This window comes from Chiloscyllium plagiosum, unplaced genomic scaffold, assembly GCF_037043375.1.
Source record: "Chiloscyllium plagiosum isolate Xiang-an unplaced genomic scaffold, Cpla_swu_hap1 HiC_scaffold_32, whole genome shotgun sequence".
Classification (NCBI taxonomy): domain Eukaryota; kingdom Metazoa; phylum Chordata; class Chondrichthyes; order Orectolobiformes; family Hemiscylliidae; genus Chiloscyllium; species Chiloscyllium plagiosum.
The window spans coordinates 51,016,779-51,043,133 of NW_028270170.1; the positions used below are offsets into that span (position 1 = coordinate 51,016,779).

At 46.9% G+C, this 26,355-nt stretch overlaps 1 protein-coding gene across 1 annotated transcript; it reads right to left on the reverse strand.

Annotated features, from left to right (window-relative positions):
* Positions 1–22,634: 22,634 nt before the first annotated feature.
* Positions 22,635–25,303, reverse strand: LOC148141826 (putative G protein-coupled receptor 139). The gene is made up of 2 exons (XM_087977612.1): positions 25,165–25,303; positions 22,635–23,533 (listed from the first exon to the last, which is right to left on the reverse strand). The coding sequence occupies exons 1-2, from the start codon at positions 25,295–25,297 to the stop codon at positions 22,635–22,637; spliced, it is 1,032 nt and encodes a 343-aa protein (XP_087833738.1). The 5' UTR covers positions 25,298–25,303.
* Positions 25,304–26,355: the final 1,052 nt, after the last annotated feature.

The following is a 26,355-nucleotide window of genomic DNA, read 5'->3' on the forward strand; positions in this document are numbered from 1 at the left end:
GTCCACAGGGTCTTAGAGGCCCCCTGTTCCATATAACATTTTGGCTTCAGTACAAAGTGACCCTTTACGTCCTTTTAACCTGAACTGCCTTCCTTGCCGGTATCTTGCACGTTCAGCCTGAGCTGGTCTTGAAGAGAGCAGCTGCCCCACGTGAAGGCCAGGGTATAAACTGAACATGAGAAACACTGACACTGACCACCATGGAGTCTTAAACTGGGACAGGCAAAGCACGGGCCGGGTAACTACACTGGATCCTCATTTTCCTTTTAAACGGATTGATTAAAGGACGACATAAACCTGTTAAAATGACAAGGGATCCCAATGGCAAAAACAGCAGGACACCCTGAAGCAATCTCTGTGTGAAATGTCCCAAAGGGGCAGCATGTGCCAGGGAGCCTGCCTGGCGTTGGGGTGAAGGTTCCCTGGTCCAGGAGCTGTGGGGAGAAGCCCATTGGGAAGTGGGGAAGAAAGCTATAAAGCTTATCCCAGTGATTGCTGCTGCCTGCAGCTGGGACAGACTCCCCAGGGGAAGGCAGCATGGGATCCAGGCAATCCCAAACTCAACTCCACACTAGAACAGAGCAGAATGCAAGGCTCGAGCTCTTCAACAAGGAACAAGACTGAAAGTTACAGGAAAGCTTGATCCATGTGGAACAGTTCCAGCCACCATTTGGAAATGCTTATTCTAGTGAGGGGAGGGTCACTGGGGACCAGGAGACAGCCTTACTGTACATGGACTGATTGAGACAACATTACAGTCAGCTCCAAGGGACTGTACCGGTCTCCTCCAAGTCTGTAACATGGAGTGATACGCATCTGACCCTAACACAGAACAAAGTCCCAGGAACAAATCCAGTCCCCAGGAGGAACCGGTCTCAGCCCAGAACGGGCTAACGGGCAGCTTTGGGGTTCTCCCTCCCCATGGAGATAAGTGAGAGGCTCGACACTGACCCAGCCACACCTGATCCCCCTCTGGCCCACAGACAGGGAGCCCCACCATCTTTCCCCAGGGTGACTGTGCCCCCAGCACCCACCCCCTGACCCATGTACCCAGGGAAAGGGAAGACCCAGGTCTGTTTTTTGATGAAATCTATCTCCAGGCTGTCACACACTGATTGGACACGGAGGATCACATGCCTCAGGCCAGCAGGCCATTCAGACCCACCCTGAGAACTAGCAACTCAGGAGGGAGACCCCTGACACCAGGAACTGAGGTCCTCCCTGCCATCGGGCAAGATAAGGCAGACCCCATCGAGGTGCTAGACAAATGCAACCAACAAGGCGAACACTCCAACAGTTTTGCCCAGAGACTGTGTCCAATTTGTCCGTGATTTCGGGGATATGACCCACATCACACTAACCCACAGGCAAAAAGCTGGGTCCACACCTTTGTCTCCCATTACCTCAAAAAGGAGGAGGGAGGGGTCTATGGAATTCAACCCCTCTAACACCTCCTGTAAATGAGACCTGGGTCATCCACAAATTGATCGCTGTAGGAGAGGGGGACATGAGGACACAACAGCCATCCAGGAAAGTCAGTCCGTCTAAGCGTGGTTCAGACTTCCTACAGCCACCCCCCTCCAACTGGCAGGAATGGGAGAAGGGGCAGGAATGGGTGAAGGGGCAGGAATATACCACAAAGCCCATGACAGACCTCACCCACCTCCAGAAAGAGCCAGCACCCCCTTCCTCTGGACCTACCCCATGCAGCTGAATTGGAGACTTTGCTCACGACTGCAGGGCACCCCAAACCCAGTCATGGTCACGAGGAAGTTGGCAGCACCCCACTGTACCCAGGGCTCCCCACTGGAAGGAGCTGTGTGGGTGACAGTCACAGTGACCCCCCCCCGTGTAGTGATTGGGACCAGGTGGATCTGGTGGACTATGAGCTCCTTGATGAGGGATGTTAATCTGGGCCAAATCAGGAAGCCCTGGCTGACCAGTATTACCAGGGGATTGAGAATCTCCTCAGTTCAGGAACCTGACTCGGAGCTGGCTGGTCACAGCCAGTGTACTCTGCCCAAGTAAATCAAGGGGGATATGGTGACAGGGCCTGGGGGCTCAGGTCCCAGATCGGGATGGATTTGGATCGGTTCAAACAGACTTGGGGATTACTGTCCCAGATCTTAAAATAAACCTTCGGTGGAAAGATACGGTTAGTTTTGGTTACTTGTGGTTGGTTAAATCAAAAGCTGGGGAAATGGCTTTTAACATTGTGAAAAACATTCTGGGTTTGATCAAACTTCCTAAATTTGCCGAGGAAGTTTAGAAAGAGAAACTTTCAGAATTAGCAGACAGGCTAAAATTTCCAAATTACCAAAATTCAATGATAAAGGTGCAGAAGCCTTTTTCATTTCTTTTGAATAACCGGTGAGACAGATGACTGGGCCAGAGACTGTGGGGGTAATGGTCGTTCCCCCCAAGGGTAGTTGGTAGGGGGGGGCGAGTGAGGTGTTTGCAGCGCTGTCAGATGGGGGTGTGAAGAGATTGTGAAGATGGTAAACAGGCTCTCGAGTGGCTACAAATGGATTTCAGAAACATATAGGCAGCAGGTCGGCAACAAAGGAACCAGGTCAGACATGTATCTGGTTTGAAAGTATTAAACATAACGTCCATAGATAGGGGAGGGCATTAAAGATAGAAAAGTCACACAGGGATCTTAGAAATTATTCTGAAACTTAAAAACTCACTTCCAGAGATGATAAGAACTGAGGAACAGAAAATTTAAACACCAGCGCAGTCATTTCTGTGGCTATGGGAGAAAACAGGACGCGCCTGAAGAACTTTTGATCTTATTGCTGGGGTAAGCGTTTCTGGTTTATTTTGTGAATCTTGATTTACTTGATCCTGCTGTCGAAGACTGGGCCCAGGATGCAGGAAAGAATGCAATATGATTTCCGGGAAACTGACAATGGGGCAGGTGAAAAGCAATGAGCAATCCTTCGGACTGCTCGCAGACCCACAGCATTTTCAGTCACAAGGGGTTTAAATGTTCCCAGAGGCACCAGGTACCAGAACTTTCCGAGAATTGACAGTTGTTTAAGGAATATTCCGACCACAAACCATCTCTCGTCCTAAGACGCCATCGGTTTTATTCAGCTGTTAGAGGACTGGGGAATCCGTAGAGATTTTTGACGTGGTTGAGGCGACTGGCAGAGGCAGGTGCTTTGGGTTAATACTGAAGGAGATGCTGAGAGACCGTTCTGAGGCATGGGAGACATGGGGGTGGAGCCAGCTTTCCCATTGTTAGTCAGTACGTGGGGATGTGGGATTAATGACATAACCACACAGAGGGATCTACCGGCTGAAGCCCAACTGGACTTCAAACAGCTACGACACCTGGCTTTGTCATTAGAAACTGCAGCAAGTGCATCATGGGAGCTGTCGGGCCATCCCAATGAAGGGGACACTCTCACCTGTCTGACTGAGTTGGGCAGCACCATTTGAGTGTAGACAATCCCAGAGCCTCAAGCTGGGCATGTCCTGAACAGAGGGGCCCAAGGCCAGCCCTCAGCTGGACCTCAGCCAATTGGCTGAAGAGTCCTTCAGGATCTGGCTCAGACGCCATTGTAGTCGCTGCTGGAATGTGGACTCAAGACAGCAAAGGGTCCCACAAAGTCTGACCTGAGTAACAAACTTGTCGGCTGGTGCCCAGGAGAGTGCCCACCTCGCAAAGCCCCCCTCCACGTGGGTTGGGACAATCCAATGGCTTAGCAACATCCAAATCAGATGGTATTAAAAACACTGTTTGGGTAAATGGTCTCCCAGTTCCCATGAAAGGGTCTGTTCTGGTATAAAACATCCTGGACACCCTTGCAGTCACTCCTGACAATATCCGACTGAGGGCACAAAGATCCTGTCCTGGTGAAACAAGCAGCTGGTGGGAATGGGGGAAGGAGAAGGGCCATCACAACCAGGATTGAAACCTTTCTGATCCCAGCAAGACCAGGTCACCATCGAGGACGGCAGATTACTGTGTGGAGCAAGTGGGATTGTCAGAGTTAAGGACATCACCAGATACTGACTGAACCCCACCAGGGTCATCCAGGGGTGTCCAAGATGAAGATACAAACAAGGAATTATGTCTGGTGGCTGGGATTGGATGCTAACACAGCTGCATTGGTGGGCAGTGCCCAGAGTACCAAGGATAAAAATTACCACCAGCTGAGCTCCCATCATTGTGGGAATGGCTCGGTTACACATCGACTATGCAGGTCCTTCCATGGGCACAATGGGCATTGACAATGACCAGGAACTAAGTGGTTGGACGCGCAGAAAGTTTATTCAGCAAACTCAGGGATGAGAATGATGGAGAAGCTGTGAGCATCATTCACGATACACAGAGTCCAGGAAGTATCAGTCATAGAGAGTGGAGCATCATTGACCTCAGGGAATACTCACATTCTGTGGGAAAACGGCATTTTCCTCATAAGGACAGCTCCATGCCAACCATCATCCAATGGTCTGGTGGAAAGTGTGTTCCAAATGTTGAAGGCAGGATTAAAGCAGCAGCCTACAGCGTCACTTGATACCAAACAGTCCCGGTTCCTGATCGATTCTGGGCCCAGCCCACACGCAACGACAGGATAGTTCCAGCAGAGTTGGTGATGGGGAGAAGACACTGCACCAGGTTAAACCTGATATTTCCCAAACTGGGGGAGGGCTGTTGGGGTGAAACAGCAGCAGGATCACCAATGCCAGCCACATACCTCCTCGAAGTGAGGGAGACCATTTCATTGAGGGGATGACGTTTGGTGCCAGAACCATGGCAACACCTCTGTATGGGTACGAGGTGAGGTTGCCGTGAGGTCAGGTCCCGTGACTTACAAAGTTTGGGTAAAGTGAGGCAGTCCTGAACCAACACGTGGATCACCTGAAAGCTGTTCCCTCACAAACAGGGCAGGAGCAAAACATACTAGGCCCCTGTCAACAACCAGATAGCCTGTCAGAAACCATGGGCTCTCCCCTCCGGCTGGTGTCGAGGAAACCTCAGGGTCTAAGATGGATGCAGCCTCGATACCATTACTGCTGGAAGAGGAGGAAATTCTCGAGATGCTCCGGATACAAGGAGAGGAACTACAGTCCGGTACAGGCCGTGTCAGAGTCCGCATCAGAGGGACTGGAGCTGGGGTGGAAACGTCACAGGAAAAGCTACAAGAGGAGCTGACCCAGTCCCCTGGGAGGGTGGGGGGATTTGTGTGCTACAAGGTCCTTGATTGGCCTGGGCTTGAAGACCCCAATCAGGAGGTCCTGATTAACAAAAATAACTTGGAGATTGGCCAAACTGGCCATCAACAGGTCCAGGCACCGGCCCCTGGAGGGGAGGGACTCTCCAGCAGCGCGCCGGCGGGAGTGAGTTCACGTGCTGGGACTCTCCCCCTTAAGGGGCACTGCCCCTGTGCTACTGCCTTACACACATACAGAAGGAAGAAGGAAGAAGGAAGAAGGAGAGGCAGGAGCCTTTTTGGTCTGGCTCCTGCCTTTGGAGCTGCAGCCTAGGCCTCGTCACTGCTGGTCTCTGGGGCCCTGCCCGGACCTGCCTTGGCTGTTGCTGCTTGGGGCCTGCCTCGCTGCAGCCTGGGACTTGCCTTTGGGCCCCTTGCGGGACCTCCACCGCTGCTGCTGTCGTCTGAGGCCTGCCTCCGCCACCGCTGCCTGGGACTCGCCTTGGGGCTGCCTGGGACTTGACCTGCCTTTGGGACCCTCCCCAACAGGTCTGCCCCCACCGCCGTGACTGAGGGCCAAACTAGGACTCGCCCGAGGCCTGCTGTTATCGCCTGAGGCCTGCCTCCTCCACTGCTGCCTGGTACTCGCCTTGGCCCCTCCCTACAACCCCCACCACCACTGCTGCTGCCGGAGGCCCACCTCTGCCGCTGCTGCCTGGGGCCGGCCAACGTCCAGCAGCAGAGTATGGCGAGCCCGAAGGTCGCGGGGCCCAGCCACACCTACGCCGGGGTAGCCGCTGCCTTGGGCTCGGCTGTCCCAACCCCGGCTGCGACGTCGACCCCCTTCAGGCACCTCACCAAACGCCTGGGGGTCAAGGCCTATCCCCATCCCAACATGACCATCGAGGCCTGCAGCAAGGCCATGGCTAGTGTGGTCGGCCCACTGGCCATCGTCGCTGCGGCCCGCATGTACGGGAAGGCCGTCTTCTTCCTGAAGACCGAGCAGGCGGTCCACCTGGCCGTGGAGAGGGGGCTCACTGTGGGCGGGATACATCTGCCCGTCGACCCTCTGGAGGTTACGGCCCTGATCTCTAACGTCCCGCCCTTCATTGCCAGCGAGCTCCTTCTCCCCCACCTCGCCACCCTGGGGGAAATCCGGTCGGGTGTCCAGCCGCTCCTGCTCGGTCTGAAGGACCCTGCCCTCCGACACATTTACTCCTTCCGGCGCCAGGTGTTCATTTGCCTGGCCCGGGAGGAGGTCACCGAGGGCTCATTCACCGTCCTCCATGAGGGCGCGGCCTACCTGGTGGTGGAAGCCAAATAAAGCTTGGTGCACCTTGTGTCTCTCACTGTAATAAGGAAAAATATTAAACAGGGGGTGTCATACATCATGTCGGAGAGAGCTGGCTCTGAGGGAGTTGGATCAGTGTCAAGGACTTCCCACATACAAAGAAAGGATGACTTGCTGACAGAACACCATCCTTTGTGGAGTTATTTCAGCAATGTGCGACATTTTACTTTCCTGACCCAAGGAAAAAAACCCTTAATTGATTATTACTTTCATGAATTCTGCCAGTAATAATAGCAAATTTATATACTAATAGCACTATAGTAGAAGGTTTTTGACATTTTCAATAAAGGTACAAAGCGGGGAGATTCATTATCACCTGTTTTCAATATCTCCATTACCCTCTTCGAGTACTTAAGAGGGTCAAAAAAAAAATTCCCTTTAAATCCCACTGGGGACAACTATCATTGCATTAGTAAGTGGTACGTACGAAGGAATGGCATTTAACCTTAAAATAGAGCAGAAATTGAGTGATTACAGAATTGGACGTAAACATCAGGAAAACTGAAGGGTTACATTTTATTTGTAAAAATAACATGTTTATAATAGGATTAATTGGACTTAATATATTAAAGTTCATCGAGCCCGGAAATGTGGGCAAGTATCTTGGAGCTGAAATTGGTCCATGGCCGAGCATAGACATGGCCAATTAGGAAGAGGTTTTCAAACATTGGGTAAGGAATTTAAAAAGATCCTGACTTAAATAACTCTGCTTTCTGCACCTGTTTCAAACATTTTATCCCCAGATTATACAACTATTTAACCTTTAGTAGCTTCACAAAATTATCTTTCCAGATTAGATATGATAATTCAGGGTTTGAGAGAGTTTACATCTGCCAGTCGATTACAGATGGCTTTTTACATGCCCGTAATAGAGGTGGTGGACTCGGACTAAGTTAGCGATTTTAATTCCAATCGCAGTAATACGAAAGTACAAGGCATTTACAAGATCCTCTGACAAGATACCTCACTCCGATGTAATGAATCTGAAATATCGGAAAGAATTAGGGAATCCTCGAATTAGTACCCAGTCAGGTGGATCCGGGACTACGCAGCTTACAAATAATTGTGAAGAGATAGAGGAGACCATTAGTAAAAATGATAAATGGAGGGAATTAGAGGTCGAGAAGTGGATGGTGTTGCCCAGTCAAGGGGCTGGCGTCCACTACTTTAAAAATGATCACCTAATAATTGGACTAGATCATGGTTATATACAAAGACATTGAAGGTCATCAACACTTTTCTACTTAAAACCAACTCATATCCCACAAGGTCAACTCATATCCCACAAGGTCAACTCTATCCTTTAAGTAACAAGAATTGTAGGTGATGCAATGTAACCATGGAAACGGTTCCTCATATTTCATGATTAGATTCAATTCCCTACAGTGTGGAAACAGGCCCTTCGGCCCAACCAGTCCACACCGGCCCTCCAAAGAGTAACCCACCCAGACCCATTTCCCTCTGACTAAAGGCACACAACACTATGGGCAATTTACCACGGCCAATTCACCTGGCCTGCACATCTTTGGACGGTGGGAGAAATCCGGAGCAAACCCACGCAGACACGGGGAGAATGTGCAAACTCTACACAGACAGTCGCCCAAGGCTGGAATCGAACCTGTGACCGTGATGCTGTGAGGCAGCAGTGCTAACCACTGAGCTACAGTGCTGCCTCTAAATTGGTGCCCCATGAACATGAGGATTAAGAGCCATAACAAAGTTGTAGAAGCATTCACTCAATTTACAAAGGAAATGGTTGGACAATCTTTATTGAAGCCCATTTAAAAGATATGGAAGGGACGCTGGGGATTCCTGACCTAAATCGTGCCTAAGGATAATTGAGCAGTATTGGTGGGCATCACTATATGGTTTGAAAATGAAAATGATTCTTTGCAATTAGTATGGGAAGAGAAGGTAAAGAAGGAACAACATTGAAAGGAGGAGATTTTGCACCGAACTAAAAAGGTGCCAATATATCCTTTTCTGGCTTCATGATAGGATCAAGGGGGTAGATGGCACGAGAATAATGAATTGATGAAGATATCAGGAATTAAACATGACAAGACATTTACCCAAGAGATCATTCGTCTTACAACTTCCCTAACAGTTAATTCACATTTTTATGGACTTTTTAAATCAGCTTGCTAACTTTAATTATAAATGTTAAATTCTCAGTTATATTTGTTTTAATACATTTTAATATTTTACATTTAATTTTAGTCATAAAGTGTTATATTTTAGAGTTGCCTCTCTAAATCTGTGGCAACACTAGATTGGGGTTCGGTCTCACATCGACGAGAGACGACAAAACTCTGAACAGACACGACCCATACAATAGATGGCGAGTGTTCAATGTAACCAAATGCCTCGCCACCTAATTAGTGACGCGCATGAATGGATGAACGAGATTCCCACTGTCCCGACCTACTATCGAGCAAAAACACAGCCAAGGGAACAGGCTTGGCAGCATTAGTGGGAAAAGAAGAATTCTCTCAATGTCTGCACTGTTTTAAGGTTAAATGCCATTCCTTGAGGTTGCTAAGGAGATTATGCAATTACCTGCCTATTGTGTAATACTGATCCTGAAGAACAACTAACTCAGACAGAAGAATTAATCAGTTAAAAAGGATCCAGAAACAAGAGAGCAGGGGCTGGGGCTCAGAACACGGAATCATTGACTCAAGGAGAAACAACTTCAGGGAAAGGGAGGAAAGCAGATCATGGCAGGAGGGCACAGAGGACTAGTAAGAGAAGGCAGAAAGAGGACATCAATAGTGTTGCCTGGAAACATTTGGCTAAGAAATCCCATTAAAGAGACTCAAATACTGAATAACAATAGGAGATAATGTACCCAGTAAACTCTGGGGCACTGACTGTTCCCCTCTGTCCTCTACCCAGTGAGGAGCTGGAAAGGGTATACAGTGGGGAATGATCCATTCCCAATCATGAAGCTGAGACGTTAGTTCTAGCCATATACCATCAGGGGGAATGTCAAGCTCCTGATGAGCCCCATAGAAGGAAGTGAAATCAAGACAGCGATTGAGGAGATCAATCCGAAACGTGTCCCAGGACCCAATGGGATGAACCTGGAGGCCATTAACATTCACAGAGTTACTGCTCACCTCCAGGTTCTCTCTGGATCATCAGGAGCGAGACCCGATTCATTGACAAATCAAACTGTTTTAATTCCAAAGACTGGATGACAAGGACAGCCTTAAAGTAATTGATAACCAGAGACCTATTACTATTGGCCTGATTTTAGCAAGTCTTTTCCCTGAGGGTTTAAGCGAGGAGACTCAGTTTGAATTTTGGACAGAATGGTTGTAATGCAGCAACACTGGGCTGTAATGGAAATACAGCCTTCTTACAAAATATTATTCAAAAGGAGCCCAGAGCAATAGAAAGGATCTTTCCGTTGTCTTGGAACTGGCTACAGCCTTCAACTCCATCACAAACTGCTGGTGTTAAAAACTTCAGAAGGTTTGTGTCCTTAAATCATTTTATTCAACTAACTACTGATTTATATTCTAAATCACACAGCAATTGCCCTCGAACAGGAGAGTAGGCTAAACCCATTTCGGGAATGCCGGGGGATGTGGCTCTATTTGTGGCTGGGGTCTCCCCGGAAGCCTTGCTTGTGTAGTCACCGTTGAGAGAGTGTTTGTTCAGATTTTTATCTCATGATGTTTAGTTGTACCTCATGGTTCCTCTGGTAATGGCAGTGGGAGAGTGTACCTGTTTAACTCTTATTGCTTGTTTTTAAGCTGGTTTTACTGGTCTTTGGACCAGAGTACTGGCTTTAGGTTTGTGGTACAGCCGGTTGGCTTGGTCTGGCTCGATCCACTGTTGACCTGCGTGGATTGTAGGCACTGCCATTGGACGGTGCTATTAAATAAATAATGGGAGATTTAGTCAATCTCCCGAGTTCCGGATGGACAGATACCTGGCCACACCCTGTAAGCTCACTTGTGCTGGGGGGATTGTGACAAATATTAACCACACCAGAAAAATGACTACCATCTCAACACTAACTGACTGTTGGAGACCCCCAGATTTTTGTCTATTGCTGATACCAGGTTGTAAGCCCATCGGGTCAGTGAATAGATCAGAGGGTGACGTTAACCTCCAATAAAGGCTCATGATGTGGTTTAAGTCGAATGGAGGTATTATTTCCACTGATCACCTGATGGAGCAACCAGTAGAGGAAATGGATGATCATTTGTGGGGTGGGTCCCAGAACAGCAGCAGGACCCAATGGTATTGGGTTAAAGGAAATAAATGGCATTAAAAGACAGTTCAGAAATTATATGAACTTGTCGGTAAATACCGTTAGAAAACATTTGTAGAAGTTTGGATAAGAGCCGGGGATGAATGATGATGGAAGTTGGACATTATTCTCCGGAAAATGTTTGGTGGTCATTGTCGATGTCACGGGTGTGTTTGAGAAGGAGGACAGTTCACTGGAGAAGGTGTGCAATGAAAACGTGCACAATCTTCCCACACAGCTAGTTAGTTTTCATTCAGTGAGCAAACGTACATCCAGAACCTCAACCTGAGTCACAAATCTTCTCAAAACTCACTAAACATTCGTATAATTACTGAGATAATTGGTCATTTAGCTGGACTCCTGTTAATTCCATCCCCCAGTAGAGACAGAACTATTCAGGGGTATGGGTTGACCCTTGGGCAGGTTCACAGGAAGCAGGATGGGAGGAAAAATTGCAAAAACCTGGTCTAATTTAAAATCAACTGCTCTAATGTCAAAAGTGTCATTCTTTCAAACAATGGCTCCCCACAAGTGTACCATCTGATTTTAAATAGAAGCATCTCAAAACATCCAAAGTATTAGTAATTTTACAAAAGGAGATCCACCATCTTCCCATGATACAACCGCTGGGATCATCTGCCCAAGGAACAGGGATGGTGGCATTGGGATGCTGAGACTGAGACTGAGAGACACATTCCCATTGCAATCATTAACCAGGAGAACCTGGAATCTCCCACCAACAGAGTGGGCCAGGCCTCCTCCCATTTCCGAATGGAAAGGAATTTGTCAAACTCCATTTAAAGGGCAAAGAACAGCTGGGTGGCATTAGAGTTCAACTACAAGGGAGCTATGGAACCGTGAACACCCATCAGTTCCCCAATATCCTCCAAAGGGTATATTCCGTCTCTGTCCAGTCTGGTAAAGACTGACTCCATTCTCTTAGTCACTACCAGTCTGATGAGGACTTGTTGAGAGCAGTTAATGATGTTCGGAAAAAAAATGACAACATGAACTAATTAAACGGTCATCATGCCAAGTACATAATTAGATAGACAGACTTCATTCTCCAAATACATGACCAGATGTGATCACAGAACTGATTTGAGCTGAGACTCCAAGGACAAACAGAATCCTTAGGTAGTGAGGAAAGTGTGCCCTATTTTTGTGCTCAAAGGGAGACCAATTACTTTTGGCTTGTAGGTGGGTTACTGATGAGTGGTGGGGGACACAACAATGTGCAACATGACCCATGGAGGGCAATTACTGAAACTGCATTTAATAAACTTGGATATTCATGAACTTCAGCTTCCAACTGAGCCAAGACCACAAAGTCGAGTTGTCACAATCTTCAGTTGTGTGGGTTATTATCCCAAATTCATTGTTCACATGGAATTAATTGGTGTTGATGGGATCAAGGGATTAAGCTCAGATGTGCATTTGTCAAATCATTTCAATTAAATGGGACTCCTCAGTGGAGTCATAACCAGAGTGGATTAGTTCTACACTGAAGCTGCTTCAGTGTAGATTGCACTATTTTAAATGGAGCCAACATTATGGAGCTGAGCGTTTGGGTATAGATAGCTTTAACTTGACACTGGCTCCAAGCAGAAAGCCAGGTCATATTTCTGCTTTGCCTCAGTGAGACAGTGTGCCTCAATATAATTAACAGACACCTGGAGTAGTGAGGATCCATGATTAAGGCAGGGGCAGTCATTGAAGGGTTAACTGCTCTCAGAGCAAAACTCTAGCAGGAGATAGAACACCCTGGAGGTTTCAGGCTTGCTCTCACCACCTCTTTACCATCCCTTCCTCAGCCTCCTCCAGGTCTTGGGTGACTGGATCTATTCATCTCAATCACTGATCATGGGACAGTGGTTAACTCACCACATTATGCAGTTACAGTGCTGTGGTTTAATAAAGTCAGTGAAGCAGTTTAATTCCCCACACAAATGGCTTATCAGTCACTGTATTGGCAGGGACAGCAAGTGAAGAGAATATCATGCAAATTCCCTGCTCTTCAAGATAAACAACATGGTGAGATAAACCAGACAGTCTGAATTCTACATCAATCCAGCTCCCTGTCCCGGTCACCGCATTCCCCGCTGTTTAATCCAGCTCCCTGTCCCAGTAACTGCACCCCCTGCTTTTCCAGCACCTCTCTAATCTAGACTCTAATCTAGTCCCTGCCATTTCACCCTCAGTTCCAGTGAAGGAGGGTCAGATCAATTCCTTCTGGAACCTGGAGTCAGGCTGGTCGTGGTTTCCATCCCCACCCTCTCAGATGGTGCACACTCCAGAATCAGTTTAGTGCTGATTGTCAATTGTGGGTCAGTTTGTGTTTTGTTCCAGTGAGGGACAAGTCGGTGGTCACACCCATTTCTCAGATTAGCAGCTCTTCCCTACAATCCTGACTCCACCTCACAGTACAGTCTTTTACTTTCATAAAGCAATTCCTTTCCTCTCCAAATGGAGAGGGTTTTTTCACTGGGAATTGGAGGATTGTTCGGAATACAGAGAGACAGGAAAGGAGAAACATGATTTCGAGTAGACACCAGCTGTTGGCCAGGAACAAGCTGCTCCAACACCTTCCACTGGTTTCCCAGACTGAGGAAGGGCCTGAACATTTTCTTTGATGCTCAAACCCACACCAACCAGGGGAGAGCCCATGGTTTCTGACAGGCTTTCTGGTTGTTGACAGGGGCCTAGTATGTTTTGCTCCTGCCCTGTTTGTGAGGGAACAGTTTTCAGGTGATCCACGTGTTGGTTCAGGACTGCCTCACTTTCCCCAAACTTTGTAAGTCACGGGACCTGACCTCACGTCAACCTCACCTCGTACCCATACAGAGGTGTTGCCATGGTTCTGGCACCAAACGTCATCCCCTCAATGAAATGGTCTCCCTCACTTCGAGGAGGCATGTGGCTGGCATTGGTGATCTTGCTGCTGTTTCAACCCAACAGCCCTCCCCCAGTTTGGGAAATATCAGGTTTAACCTGGTGCAGTGTCTTCTCCCCATCACCAACTCTGCTGGAACTATCCTGTTGTTGCGTGTGGGCTGGGCCCAGAATTGAGGTAAAAACTGACTGCAGATGCTGGAAACCAGATTCTGGATTAGTGGTGCTGGAAGAGCACAGCAGTTCAGGCAGCATCCAAGGAGCAGTGAAATTGACGTTTTGGGAAAAAGCCCTTCATCAGGAATAAAGGCAGAGAGCCTGAAGCGTGGAGAGATAAGCTAGAGGGTGGGGGTGGGGAGAAAGTAGCATAGTACAATGGGTGAGTGGGGGATAGGATGAAGGTGATAGCTCAGGGAGGAGAGGGTGGAGTGGATAGGTGGAAAAGGAGATAGGCAGGTAGGACAAGTCCGGACAAGTCATGGGGACAGTGCTGAGCTGGAAGTGTGGAACTAGGATGAGGTGGGGGAAGGGGAAATGAGGAAGCTGTTGAAGTCCACATTGATGCCCTGGGGTTGAAGTGTTCCGAGGCGGAAGATGAGGCGTTCTTCCTCCAGGCATCTGGTGGTGAGGGAGCGGCGGTGAAGGAGGCCCAATACCTCCATGTCCTCGGCAGAGTGGGGTGGGAGTTGAAATGTTGGGCCACGGGCGGTTTGGTTGATTGGTGCGTGTGTCCCGGAGATGTTCCCTAAAGCGCTCTGCTAGGAGGCGCCCAGTCTCCCCAATGTAGAGGAGACCGCATCGGGAGCAACGGATACAATAAATGATATTAGTGGATGTGCAGGTAAAACTTTGGATGTGGAAGGCTCCTTTAGGGCCTTGGATAGAGGTGAGGGAGGAGGTGTGGGCACAGGTTTTACAATGCCTGCAGTGGCAGGGGAAAGTGCCAGGATGGGAGGGTGGGTCGTAGGGGCAGCGTGGACCTGACCAGGTAGTCACGGAGGGAACGGTCTTTGCGGAAGGCGGAAAGGGGTGGGGAGGGAAATATATCTCTGGTGGTGGGGTCTTTTTGGAGGTGGCGGAAATGTCAGTGGATGATTTGGTTTATGCGAAGGTTGGTCGGGTGGAAGGTGAGCACCAGGGGCGTTCTGTCCTTGTTACGGTTGGAGGGTGGGGTCAGGGGGGCGGAGGTGCGGGATGTGGACGAGATGCGTTGGAGGGCATCTTTAACCACGTGGGAAGGGAAATTGCGGTCTCTAAAGAAGGAGGCCATCTGGTGTGTTCTGTGGTGGAACTAGTCCTCCTGGGAGCAGATACAGCGGAGGCGGAGGAATTGGGAATACGGGATGGCATTTTTGCAAGAGGTAGGGTTGGAAGAGGTGTAATCCAGGTAGCTGTGGGAGTCTGGGTTTGTAAAAAATGTCAGTGTCAAGTCGATCGTCATTAATGGAGATGGAGAGGTCCAGGAAGGGGAGGGAGGTGTCAGAGATAGTCCAGGTAAATTTAAGGTCAGGGTGGAATGTGTTGGTTAAGTTGATGAATTGCTCAACCTCCTCGCGGGAGCACAAGGTGGCGCCAATGCAGTCATCAATGTAGTGGGGGAAGAGGTGGGGAGTGGTGCCGGTGTAATTACGGAAGATCAACTGCTCTATGTAGCCAACAAAGAGACAGGCATAGCTGGGGCCCATACGTGCGCCCATGGCCACCCCTTTGGTCTGGAGGAAGTGTGAGGATTCGATCAGGAACCAGGATTGTTTGGTATCGAGCGACACTGTAGGCTGCTGCTTTAAGCCTGCCTTCAACATTTGGAACACTCTTTCCACCAGACCATTGGACGATGGTTGGCATGGAGTACCTTATGTGGCAAATGCCATTTTCCCACAGAATTTGAGTATCTTTTGAAGTCAATGATGTTCCACTCTCTATGACTGATACTTCCCAGACTCTGTGTATTGTGAATGATGCTCACAGCTTCTCCATCATCCCTGAGTTTGCTGAATAAACTTTATGCACATCCAACCACTTAGTTCCTGGTCATTGTCAATGCCCATTGTGCCCATGGAAGGACCTGCATAATCGATGTGTAACCGAGCCATTCCCACAATGATGGGAGCTCAGCTGGTGGTAATTTTTATCCTTGGTACTCTGGGCACTGCCCACCAATGCAGCTGTGTTAGCTGCATCCAATCCCAGCCACCAGACATAATTCCTTGTTTGTATCTCCATCTTGGAAACCCCTGGATGACCCTGATGGGGTTCAGTCAGTATCTGGTGATGAGCAATGGGAAAGCTGGCTCCATCCCCATGTCTCCCATTCCTCAGAACGGTCTCTCAGCATCTCCTTCAGTGTTAACCCAAAACCACCTGACTCTGCCAGTCGCCTCAACCCCGTCAAAAATCTCTACGGATTCCCTGGTCCTCTAACAGCCGAAGAAAACCGATGGCGTCTGAGGAGTAGAAATGGTTTGTCGTCGTAATATTCCTTCAGCAACTCTGTCAATTCTCGGAAGGTTCTGGTATCTGGTGCCTCTAGGAACATTTAAACTCCCTGTGACTGAAAATGCTGTGGGTCTGCAAGCAGTCCGAAGGATTACTTGTTGCGTTTCACCTGCCCCAGTGTCAGTTGCCCAGAAGAAATATCACGTTCTTTCTACATCCTGGGCCCAGTCTTCGATAGCAAGATCAAATGAACACATTAAGTTGCAGAATAATTTCTCTCCAATCCCTGTATATCTCTTCTATCTTTAATGCCCTCCCCTATCTATGGACGTTGTTATGTTTAATTCTTTCAAACCAGATACATGTCTGACCTGGTTCCTTTGTTGCCGACCTGCTGTCTATATGTTTCTGAAATCCATTTGTAGCCACTCGAGAGCCTGTTTACCATCTTCACAATCTCTTCACACCCCCATCTGACAGCGCTGCAAACACCTCACTCGCCCCACCTACCAACTCCCACTGGGGGGAACGACCATTACCCCCACAGTCTCTGGCCCAGTCATCTGTCTCACCGGTTATTCAAAATAATTCAAAAAGGCTTCTATGTCTTTATTGTTGAATTTTGGTAATTTGGAAATTTTAGCCTGTCTGCTAACTCTGAAAGTTTCTCTTTCTAAACTTCCTCGGCAAATTTGGGAAGTTTGTTCAAACCCAGAACGTTTTTTGCAATGTTAAAAGCCATTTCCCCCAGCTTTTGATTTAACCAACCACAAGTAACCAAAACTAACCGTATCTTTCCACCGAAGGTTTATTTTAAGGTCTGGGACAGTAATCCCCAAGTCTGTTTGAACCGATCCAAATCCATCCCGATCTGGGACCTGAGCCCCCAGACCCTGTCACCATATCCCCCTTGATTTACTTGGGCAGAGTACACTGGCTGTGAGCAGCCAGCTCCGAGTCAGGTTCCTGAACTGAGGAGATTCTCAATCCCCTGGTAATACTGGTCAGCCAGGGCTTCCTGATTTGGCCCAGATTAACATCCCTCATCAAGGAGCTCATAGTCCACCAGATCCACCTGGTCCCAATCACTACGTTGGGGGGGGGAGTCGCTGTGACTGTCACCCACACAGCTCCTTCCAGGGGGGAGCCCTGGGTACAGTGGGGTGCTGCCAACTTCCTCATGACCATGATGGTATTTGGGGTGCCCTGCAGTCGCGGGCAAAGTCTCCAATTCAGCTGCATGGGGGAGGTCTGGAGGAAGGGGGTGGGTGCTGTTTTTTTCGGGAGGCAGGTGAGATCTGTCACCTGTTACCCTCCTGATCTGAACCCCATCTCTCTATGATCCCATGGATAATCCCCAAAAGGTCACTTCCATTGCTGGCCTTGTCCACAAGTAAATTTAGAGTGACACTGTACACTGTTCTTGATGACTATGATTCCTCATTAAGCAGATCTCTCTGTACAACTTTAGACAGCCTTTGCTTGGCAGACATAGAAGATGCAGCCACTGGCTCAGTGTGCAAATGATCACCTTCCCCTTCAGACACTCCGACCCAGCTTTGAGAGAGTGTGGGGAACAGAAGGTGAAATCAGCAGGAAAAGAAGGCCCATTAAAGATGGCAGTGACCAGCTGTAAGGGATTCTGGACAGGGTTTGCTCTTTCAGAATATAATTTTCGAAAAGGAAATCATTCATTGAAGTCATTTATTTACTGGAGTCGGAGTGAGAGGTCTTTGTTCCAAATGAGACTAATTCTGGGGAAGACACTGTCTCACCTTCACAGACAGAATAGGCAGCCTGTGTATTCAAGCACATCTTTGCAAATGTGTATAGAAAGGATCAACCTGCGCTTAGCACATTCAGAGAAACTTCAATCCTTGGGAAAGTCCATGATCACCCTCACCTTCTCACCCTCACCTTAACCTCCCTCCACCTATTCCAACACCCCTCCCCCAAGTCTCTCCTCCCTACCTATTATCTTAGCCTGCTGGACACACTTTCCTCATTCCTGAAAAAGGGCTCATGCCCAAACATCAATTCTCCTGCTCCTTGGATGCTGCCTGACCTCCTGCGCTTTTCCAGCAACACATTTTCAGCTCTGATCTCCAGCATCTGCAGTCCTCACTTTCTCCTAAAGTCCATTACCACCAAGTAGCTAATAAAAAGCTACCCAGGGATAAAGAGATCTTTAACTTGTTCTAAGTTCAGCTTAATATCCCCTGTGCTGAAATCGCTGAGATATGTAGATGGTAGCAGGAAGTTATAAAACCAACCCATCAGTCAGCCAGGGATAAACTGGAATGTTTGTTCAGTCAAAGTCGATAAGAACAGACTATAGAGCTCCTGCGTACGGAGAGTGTCCCTCGGTAAATGTTAACGTGGAAATGTTAAAACCAGCTTGACCCATTCAATCTCAGCAAGGAATGGCACAGTGTGACTCCCTCAGTGAGACGACAGAATATAAAGACCAACTATTAACAGGCACATAAGGCAATCAAGCTTTTCAGGTGGAAACTGAGAATCTTGCAGAAGATTTACAAAACTCTTACACTCAAACATCCAGTGTTCATCCCCAATTGACATCATAGTGAGAGGCATTAATGAACAAAACAGCCTCTGCATTGCAGCAATATTCAGAACTCCAAGGTCTGGAAATGATTAGCTGCAGGAAACTTTCTGCTACAGTTACTGAGTGACCTAACTCTTGAAAAGGAAAGTCTGGAGAGAGAGAAAACAGGATATTTTGTTCCCTCCTTCATGAAGGAATCACCTACAGAATGATGGTGGCTGTGGGAGTGGATCTGCAGGAAGTTCCTGTTGACCCTGTTCCTGTAGTTAGTTTATTGTCCATGATGGCACAGTCTGACACTTTCACGGACTCCCCACACTGTCCCTCTCTGCACCTCAGTCACCTCAAGCCTTAACAACAGAAACACCTTCAGGGAAAGAAATTCCTCGTGAGAGTTTGATCTAGGAGAGTGTTTTACCCGATGTGACAATGCTGATGTTTCCATGGTTACATAAGAAACTGGTTGTGAGCATCATTGTATTGATTCCAAATGACATTTATTGCAGCTGACTATTATATAGAAAACCTTGTATTTGCAGGTACACCTGCAGGTGAATGGGCTAACATTAACGACTGGGTTACAGCAGAAAGCAGCATTCTCCTAGCCACATGTCATGCTCCAATTGTTCCTGGCGGTCTGATGGAGTCGGTGACCTTTCCACCCTCAGGCCATACACCATGATGATACCATGAGCATGTCTCTGTATTGTATACTGACACACAGCCTATGAGACATAACAGAACAAATCCCAACCCTAGAATAATGGTGCAATCTGTATTTCCTTGTCTCCACCCTTCTCTGTGGAACACCCTACATTCTCCTCTCCATCTGATTACATTCATCTCCAGGTCAAAGAGCAAAGCTGTGAGAAAGGACCATGAGAATGTCACTACTTTGCCTTCCTTTCTAAAAGCTGGGTCTGTTTACAGCCTGGACTCTCCTCCTGGAAATCCATTCTTTGTTGAGTGGTTTTCACTGCTGCAGGCTCCTCTTCCTGAGTGTCACAGCACAACAACCAGCCGCCATTCTCATCCACCATTACATCATTGCTCTGGGAATCGACAAGAGATCGTCTATATCCTACACTTTCACAAAGCACACCGTGGGAGATTTGACCCTTGAGCAAAATAGACTGATGAGCTGTGTGGGGATCAGAATAAACCAGTTCAGTGCTCATGGCTGTATGGTCATGGTAAAAAGCATTAGCATTGAAGAACCTGGGGGAGGTGTAAAGAGAACGGAATTGGACCTTTAATCTCAGTTTATCTTCTGAGTGTGTGGAGATGGAGCTTTGTTATAGTGACATCTGCATGGAATTGGAGTCTGGGCTGTAGGACTCCAGAAAGTATAAAATCCTCCCCCTGCCGTCACCTCTGGAAATCAGTTTACTCAATAAAACTGTTGTCACTCCCTCATTCCCTCCCTCACTCCCTCACACGTATATCCCAGTCTCACTGCCAGGAGGTTTGGGCTCAGTCTCCCCCTCCCAGTTCGGTTCAGACATCAGGATCCTTACACCCAGGTGACGTTCCAACCCTGACCATTAGATAAAGAGAGAGGGGTTGAAGAAATGGAGCTGACTGGCTTTATTAGAAAGTGGGAGCTATGTGTGGAATTGATTTGTGACACTGGGTCCTGTTCATTTCCCAGTCCCGGTGTGGACCCTGTGAGTGGAATCTGATCATTTTAAAATGATACTAATGCCCCTGACACAGACTGAGAGCTAAATATTCCAAATAAAGAACAGAGGTGCCCAGTCAATCTGAGATGAATTCAGCTGGAGAGAGATCCCCACGTGTTACACACTCAGGGCCTGAGGCAAACTGCTGAACCATGCATCTCTGGATGGGAGGAATCCCAGTCCCAATCACAAAAGCTTTTCCTACTCCTCCTCTTCTTTCACTCCTCTGGGGAATGGCCATCTCTGTCTGGTGTGTGCTTGTTGCACATACCCCTCATGCCCTCTCCCTGCTCCAATGGGTCAATGTTATTGAAAGTGAGAGTGGACATTACGATCTGCTCACTGTCCGGACACCATGGGAACTTGGCCCACAACCAATCTTCTATCATCCCATTCCCCACCCATCTGCTGAACAGGCCCCACTCCCAATCCTCCATCACCACGGGTACGAACCCCACTCTCGATCCCCTGTCCCTCTGGTGAACAGGCCCCTCTCCCTCTGTAGAGGACACAGCATTTTCAGGAGCAAATTAAGTCTCTTGATTTTGAAAAAGGTAAAAGAAGGAAAATACTTTTGTTTTCTTTTCCCAGTGGAAAGGAGTGTTTAGGGTCTTACACTTGGACGAGGGATGAGGTGAATGTTATGCCTACTCCAGTCGCACAGGAAGGTGCTGTAAGCAGGATGGCTGAGGCCACTCCAGAGGGAATAGACCCTTGGGAAGGCTGCAAGGGAAATGCAGGGCCAAGATGTTTTGTGATGGCGTCACGTTAGAGTTGGGGCAGGAGATAATGCATTGAGTGTGGAGGAGGGAGGGAGGGAGGAAACCAACAAAGAGGGAGGGGAAGGGTTCTTACACTCCCCCAACCCCATGTTTGATAAGACCCCTGACTGTGTGAGAGAATCCTCATACAAGAGAAAAGTAAAAGGACCTTCAAATGTGGAAGGCTATGCTCTCCCAACAGAGATGAGGTACACCAATAAACTCAGAATGGAATGGAATCCTTACAGAAAGGGCAGTCTGAGGATGTGTGGCTGAGCTCATAACGAGTATTCATTGACTGCTCATCCCCAGAAATTGAAAGAGAAGTTGAAGAGAAGGGAGGATTTGGAAATGGACCTGGTGAAGGGGAGAAGGATCAAACCTGGAAATGGTGACCAAAATGATCCAATACATCATGTGACTATGAAGTGCACTGATCTAGTCATCAATGTACTGACAAAAATCGAGTTGAGGGAGGGGGCCTTGCAGGATTAGATCAAGAAAAGCTCAACATAACCAATAAAAAAAAGCTGGGGTCATTGTGGGGACACATTGCATTCCCCTTCAGTTGGCGGCAGTGAAATGAGGTAAAAGAGAAGCTGTTCAGTGAGGAAACAAGTTTAGCCTCTGGGGAAGGGAGCAATGCTAGGTGGAGATTAATGATGCTACTGTTTAATGAACAATCAGAGGGTCCTCAGGCTATTCTGTTTGCAGATAGATTCTCTGATTTCCTACTCCTAAATGACTCCTATGTCCTTCCATCTCATCACCATCAGGAACAGGCCCCACGTTGATTGCATTACTGTGACAAGGCTGTGATTTTCAGAGGTGTGTTTTGTCCTCGTTTCTTTTAATGAGAGATTGGGGAACAGGTACGGAGCAGTCTATGGGAAGATAAACAACTTTTGTGAGGTCTTGTTTTTTTAAAGTTGCAACAATAGAAGCAGCCTGAATGGGTGTGCGCAAGCTGTCACAGAATTTTAGGTCACTGTCAGTAGTTGCTATTGGAGTCAAAAGAGGCTTGGAAGCAGCAGGAAATGTCTCCTCATACTACTCTCTCTGAGTTATGCTTCATTTTTTTTCTTTCTCTCTGCCGTTGGGTTGCATGTGAGAAAATCTGTTTTCCGAATTTGCCTTTTTACAAAAGGGTGTGTTTATGGGTTGCTACTGGATTTATTATTCTGTTAAGTTTTCCAACAGAGTTAAGTTATTCTATGTTCCTCTTTTTATTTGTATTTTATCTGTCGTGTTTGAATAAATTGTATTTTGCTAACGTTGAGCATTTTGACCAATCGAATTGCCTCTGGAACACAACACTACATCTACATTTAAGAAGAAAACATTTGGGTCTAGGCTACCTTCTCAAAATACTTTTGAGGGGATCTGTTCTGGTCCATAACATTATCCCCAGGGAGGGCAAATAGACCACCCATACCTTATCACAGCAACAGCCTGGTCCCTCTTGGAAAGATGGAATATAATGAGAAACTCTCAACAATGGGTTATTCTGATCATCCAGTAGATTTAACAATTGATGTGAAGGGATATTTCAGTGCATTTTTCAGCTGTTCCCTGAACTTGGTTTGAGTAACAGCATAAATACAAGTGTTTGTGCAGCAACTCAGGAGCTGCAGCATGAAGCCACATTCCTGTACAAAACCATGTATATATACAGAGCGATAGCCCAGTAACCACATTCGCCTACAGATAGAAAACAGCATTAATGTGGCCCATAATAGGATGAAATTTGCTGAGATAACAAACAGTAAAATAATGGACTTCCTTCGATTCTCCATCTCTGTGTCTCTGGATCCCTGGCCACTGCTGGGAGTCCGGAGTCTCCTGCGAGCTCTGCTGCTCAGTAAAATGTGTCTCACGGTGAAAACATTTAGCAGCAAAATCAGGACAAATGGGACAGCTGGGGTGAGAATATGATGGAGAAATTCTATTGTTACCCAGATTCGAGAAAACAGAGTCATGAGTGTTACATCACAAAACCAAGGGTCATTCCTCAGTGAATATCGACCCATTAACATAAAGTACCAGAAAATATTCTTTAATCCACTCAGCACAGTCACTGTTCCCAGAACCACGGCTGCAGTTTTCTTGTGGCAATATTTGCTTTTCAGCTTCTGGCAACTAATGGCCACAAACCGATCAAAGGTGAAAGTGACGGTGAACCAGACAGAACAGTCAGTGGCTGCATAAAGCAGGATGGCGTGGATATTACACACTGGGATGGACTCCAGGAAAACAAACTGCTCCTCATAAACAATTGGAATGTGCCTCAATATCAGATCAAGGATGATAACCACAAGATCAGCTGCTGCCATGGCCACCAGGTAATAAGTAACACATTTTGAGAGACCACACTTACCCTGAGACAAAATCACAATCGTCACTATGTTAACTGTAAGAGAGGGAATTAAACGAGGATTATTCATCAGGTTGAATCAAAGGAATTGATTTGACTCATGATTTACTGTCTTTTCCATGTATGTTACTGTGCCTGATGAATTGAAATGATTGTACCTGCCACAGGATTATCTGCTTGAGACAGATTAACATTCAAAGAAAGCAAGTATAAAATGCAAATTATAATTAGGGATGGAATGAAACATGATGTTATAGAATATTGGATAAAAGTCACCGCTAAGCTGACATTTTCATTCCACCTGCAGTGAAGAGATGAACGGGGGTAAAGAGCAGAGACAGAGCTGGCCTGAGAACAGCAATGAGATTAGAGTAGAGAGAGACGGCTGAATAAAGAGTGTGGCAGAATAAAACCAAGACCAGCCACCAGAGTGAGAGTAAGCTTAACAGGGCAATTGAAGAGCACAGACGGGTTAGAGACCAGCAAATATGTCAATGAATCTAAAAAACTGTCAATGTGTCAATATTGGAATGGAACACAATTTCTCTGACATATGGAAGATCGAGGGTTTTGATGGGACAGACACAATGTTTGAATGACCCAAGATCCAGAGGGTTTACCTTTTGAAAGGCTCATACAATTTCCATCTGCAGTAAATTCCTGAGCCCATTTACATTTGCAGTTCAGCTGATCCATGGCTGACTCTTAAATTATTTGAATCTTCAGATAGTTTACAAAACTCTCACCTAATGTTGATGAGCAATACAGATAAGGTGTAACATAAACATTTTTTTATGTTGCTATTGTCTTACCAGACCACAGGAGCTGCTCTCTCATTACAGAGAGAAGTGACTGGTGGTGATTGTACCTGAGGGCCACAGAAATCGGGCAAGGGAAGAGATTCACAAGGAGAGTCCTTCATGGTAACCACAAAGTGGTGATGGGAATTGAACCCACACTGCTCTGTAAACCAACAATCCAGCAACTGAGCTAAACCAATTCCCAACATAAATAACATGAGACATTGGATAACAGAAGAACAACAAGGTCTGCAACCACTTTTAGAAGATATTAAAATGTGGTTGGCAGGTAAGTGGCACTTGACAGCATTTAATTCTGTTGTTTGCTTCATACGTTTGTCTCATGACCATGCTGGTTTAAACTTTCTCCCTCCCTTTTCCCGCTTATTTTCAACTGTTCTTGAATTACTTGCTGTATCCCAGCTGTAAGACCAATCCAAAGTACATGTTCAAAGTCTCTATTTCCTTGTTTCCCTCAGTGTCCTATTCAATGGAACAAAGTCTCACTTTACCATCTCTTTTTGTCTTTTCACAGACTTGAGGAAGTGTTTGGTGTGTATTTATTGAGCAGACAGACTCAGGAAAAGATGGAGATGGGTGACATAATGGATGTGGTTATCAGGGGATTGGGATGGAGAGGTGAAGGGGGTTGAAATCAGCTTTGTGTACACGAGAACCCAAGGTTGGGACCATTCTGCTTCAACCTTAGCCTTTGGTCAGGGAAGGGGTTTGTATCAATGCACAGGGAATGGGATTTGTCATTGGAAATGAAGCAACTGGTTACAGGCTTCACAAAATGTCAACGACAGGAACAATAACAGAGTTAAATATGGGTCATCAAGTCAATAACTAGTTAGAGAGACTTACCAGGGACACCAAGAATAGCCAGGATGGGATAGTAACCGACTTGAATAACCTGAAGTGTGTATCTGATGCGCCATTCTAATGGGATTCGATCTAGAGAAAGCATGTAGAGAGCGGAATCTAATCCTTTGTCCATTGTTGTAAATTCCAATCTATTCTCAGATTCCAATCTCTCCTTTCCCTCTGTCCAGAGGCCTGTTGCTGCTGGAAGGTGATGTTCCTGCTGATCCTGTGGGGTAATGCATTAAAAGGAACCTCTTATTAATAAAAGTCAGAAACCCTCCAGTGACACAATTAGGATCCATGGAGACTGACATCAGTCAGAATCACTGAACAACCAAATCCAATTAACCTCTTTCAATCCAGCACTTTATGTCCCACCATAAACTAAAACAGTTACATTACACCCAGACAGGCGAAGAGGGAATTTGGAGAAATTGCATAAAGGTCAGTCTGAAACATTCAATCCTTCTTGGGAAGGGGGGTTACCAGACAAGCAGGGGAGGTTTATAAACGTAGAGATGGCTAAACCCTTTAATTACAGAACAGCCAGTCTAATGTCAATAAAATATATAAAGGGAGCTCTTAAATTTTATATCTTGGGACAATTTAATGTGGGGCTTAGAAAAACCATGAGATAATATTTGACAAGTAGCAAACATACATGAAAGGAAAATCGCTTCTGACTCATTTTATGAAATTCTGTTGGTGAAGTAACAGAGAAGATGAGGAATAGCTATTGGGTTAATCCATTTGGTTGTCGATGGGCTTTTAATTCACACACATTAAGAAACTGAAAAACGTTGATGAAAAAGGTGCAGTGGGAGTGTGGATAAGGCATTGGTTAGGGGACAGATTATAATGGGAATGGGTGAATGGTCATGGTTCAGATTGGAAGGGGAGAACACCGTGATATTGCCCCGGGGTCAGCATTGGCAGCACTGCCCTTTCTGAAACATACGATTGACCTTAACTGATAAATAATGGACATTATTTCAAGGACACATTCACTACGAGGAGGATTTTAAAAGCTGAGGAGAAAAAAGGAAATTGTTTTCAGATGCAGAGAGTTGTTTAAATCTGGGAATCTACTGCCTCAGGACTTGATGGAAGCAGATTCAATCCTGGGTTTCAAATGGAACAGGATAAATCATGTTATGAGGAATTTTCAGTTCCAGCGAACATAGCAGGCAG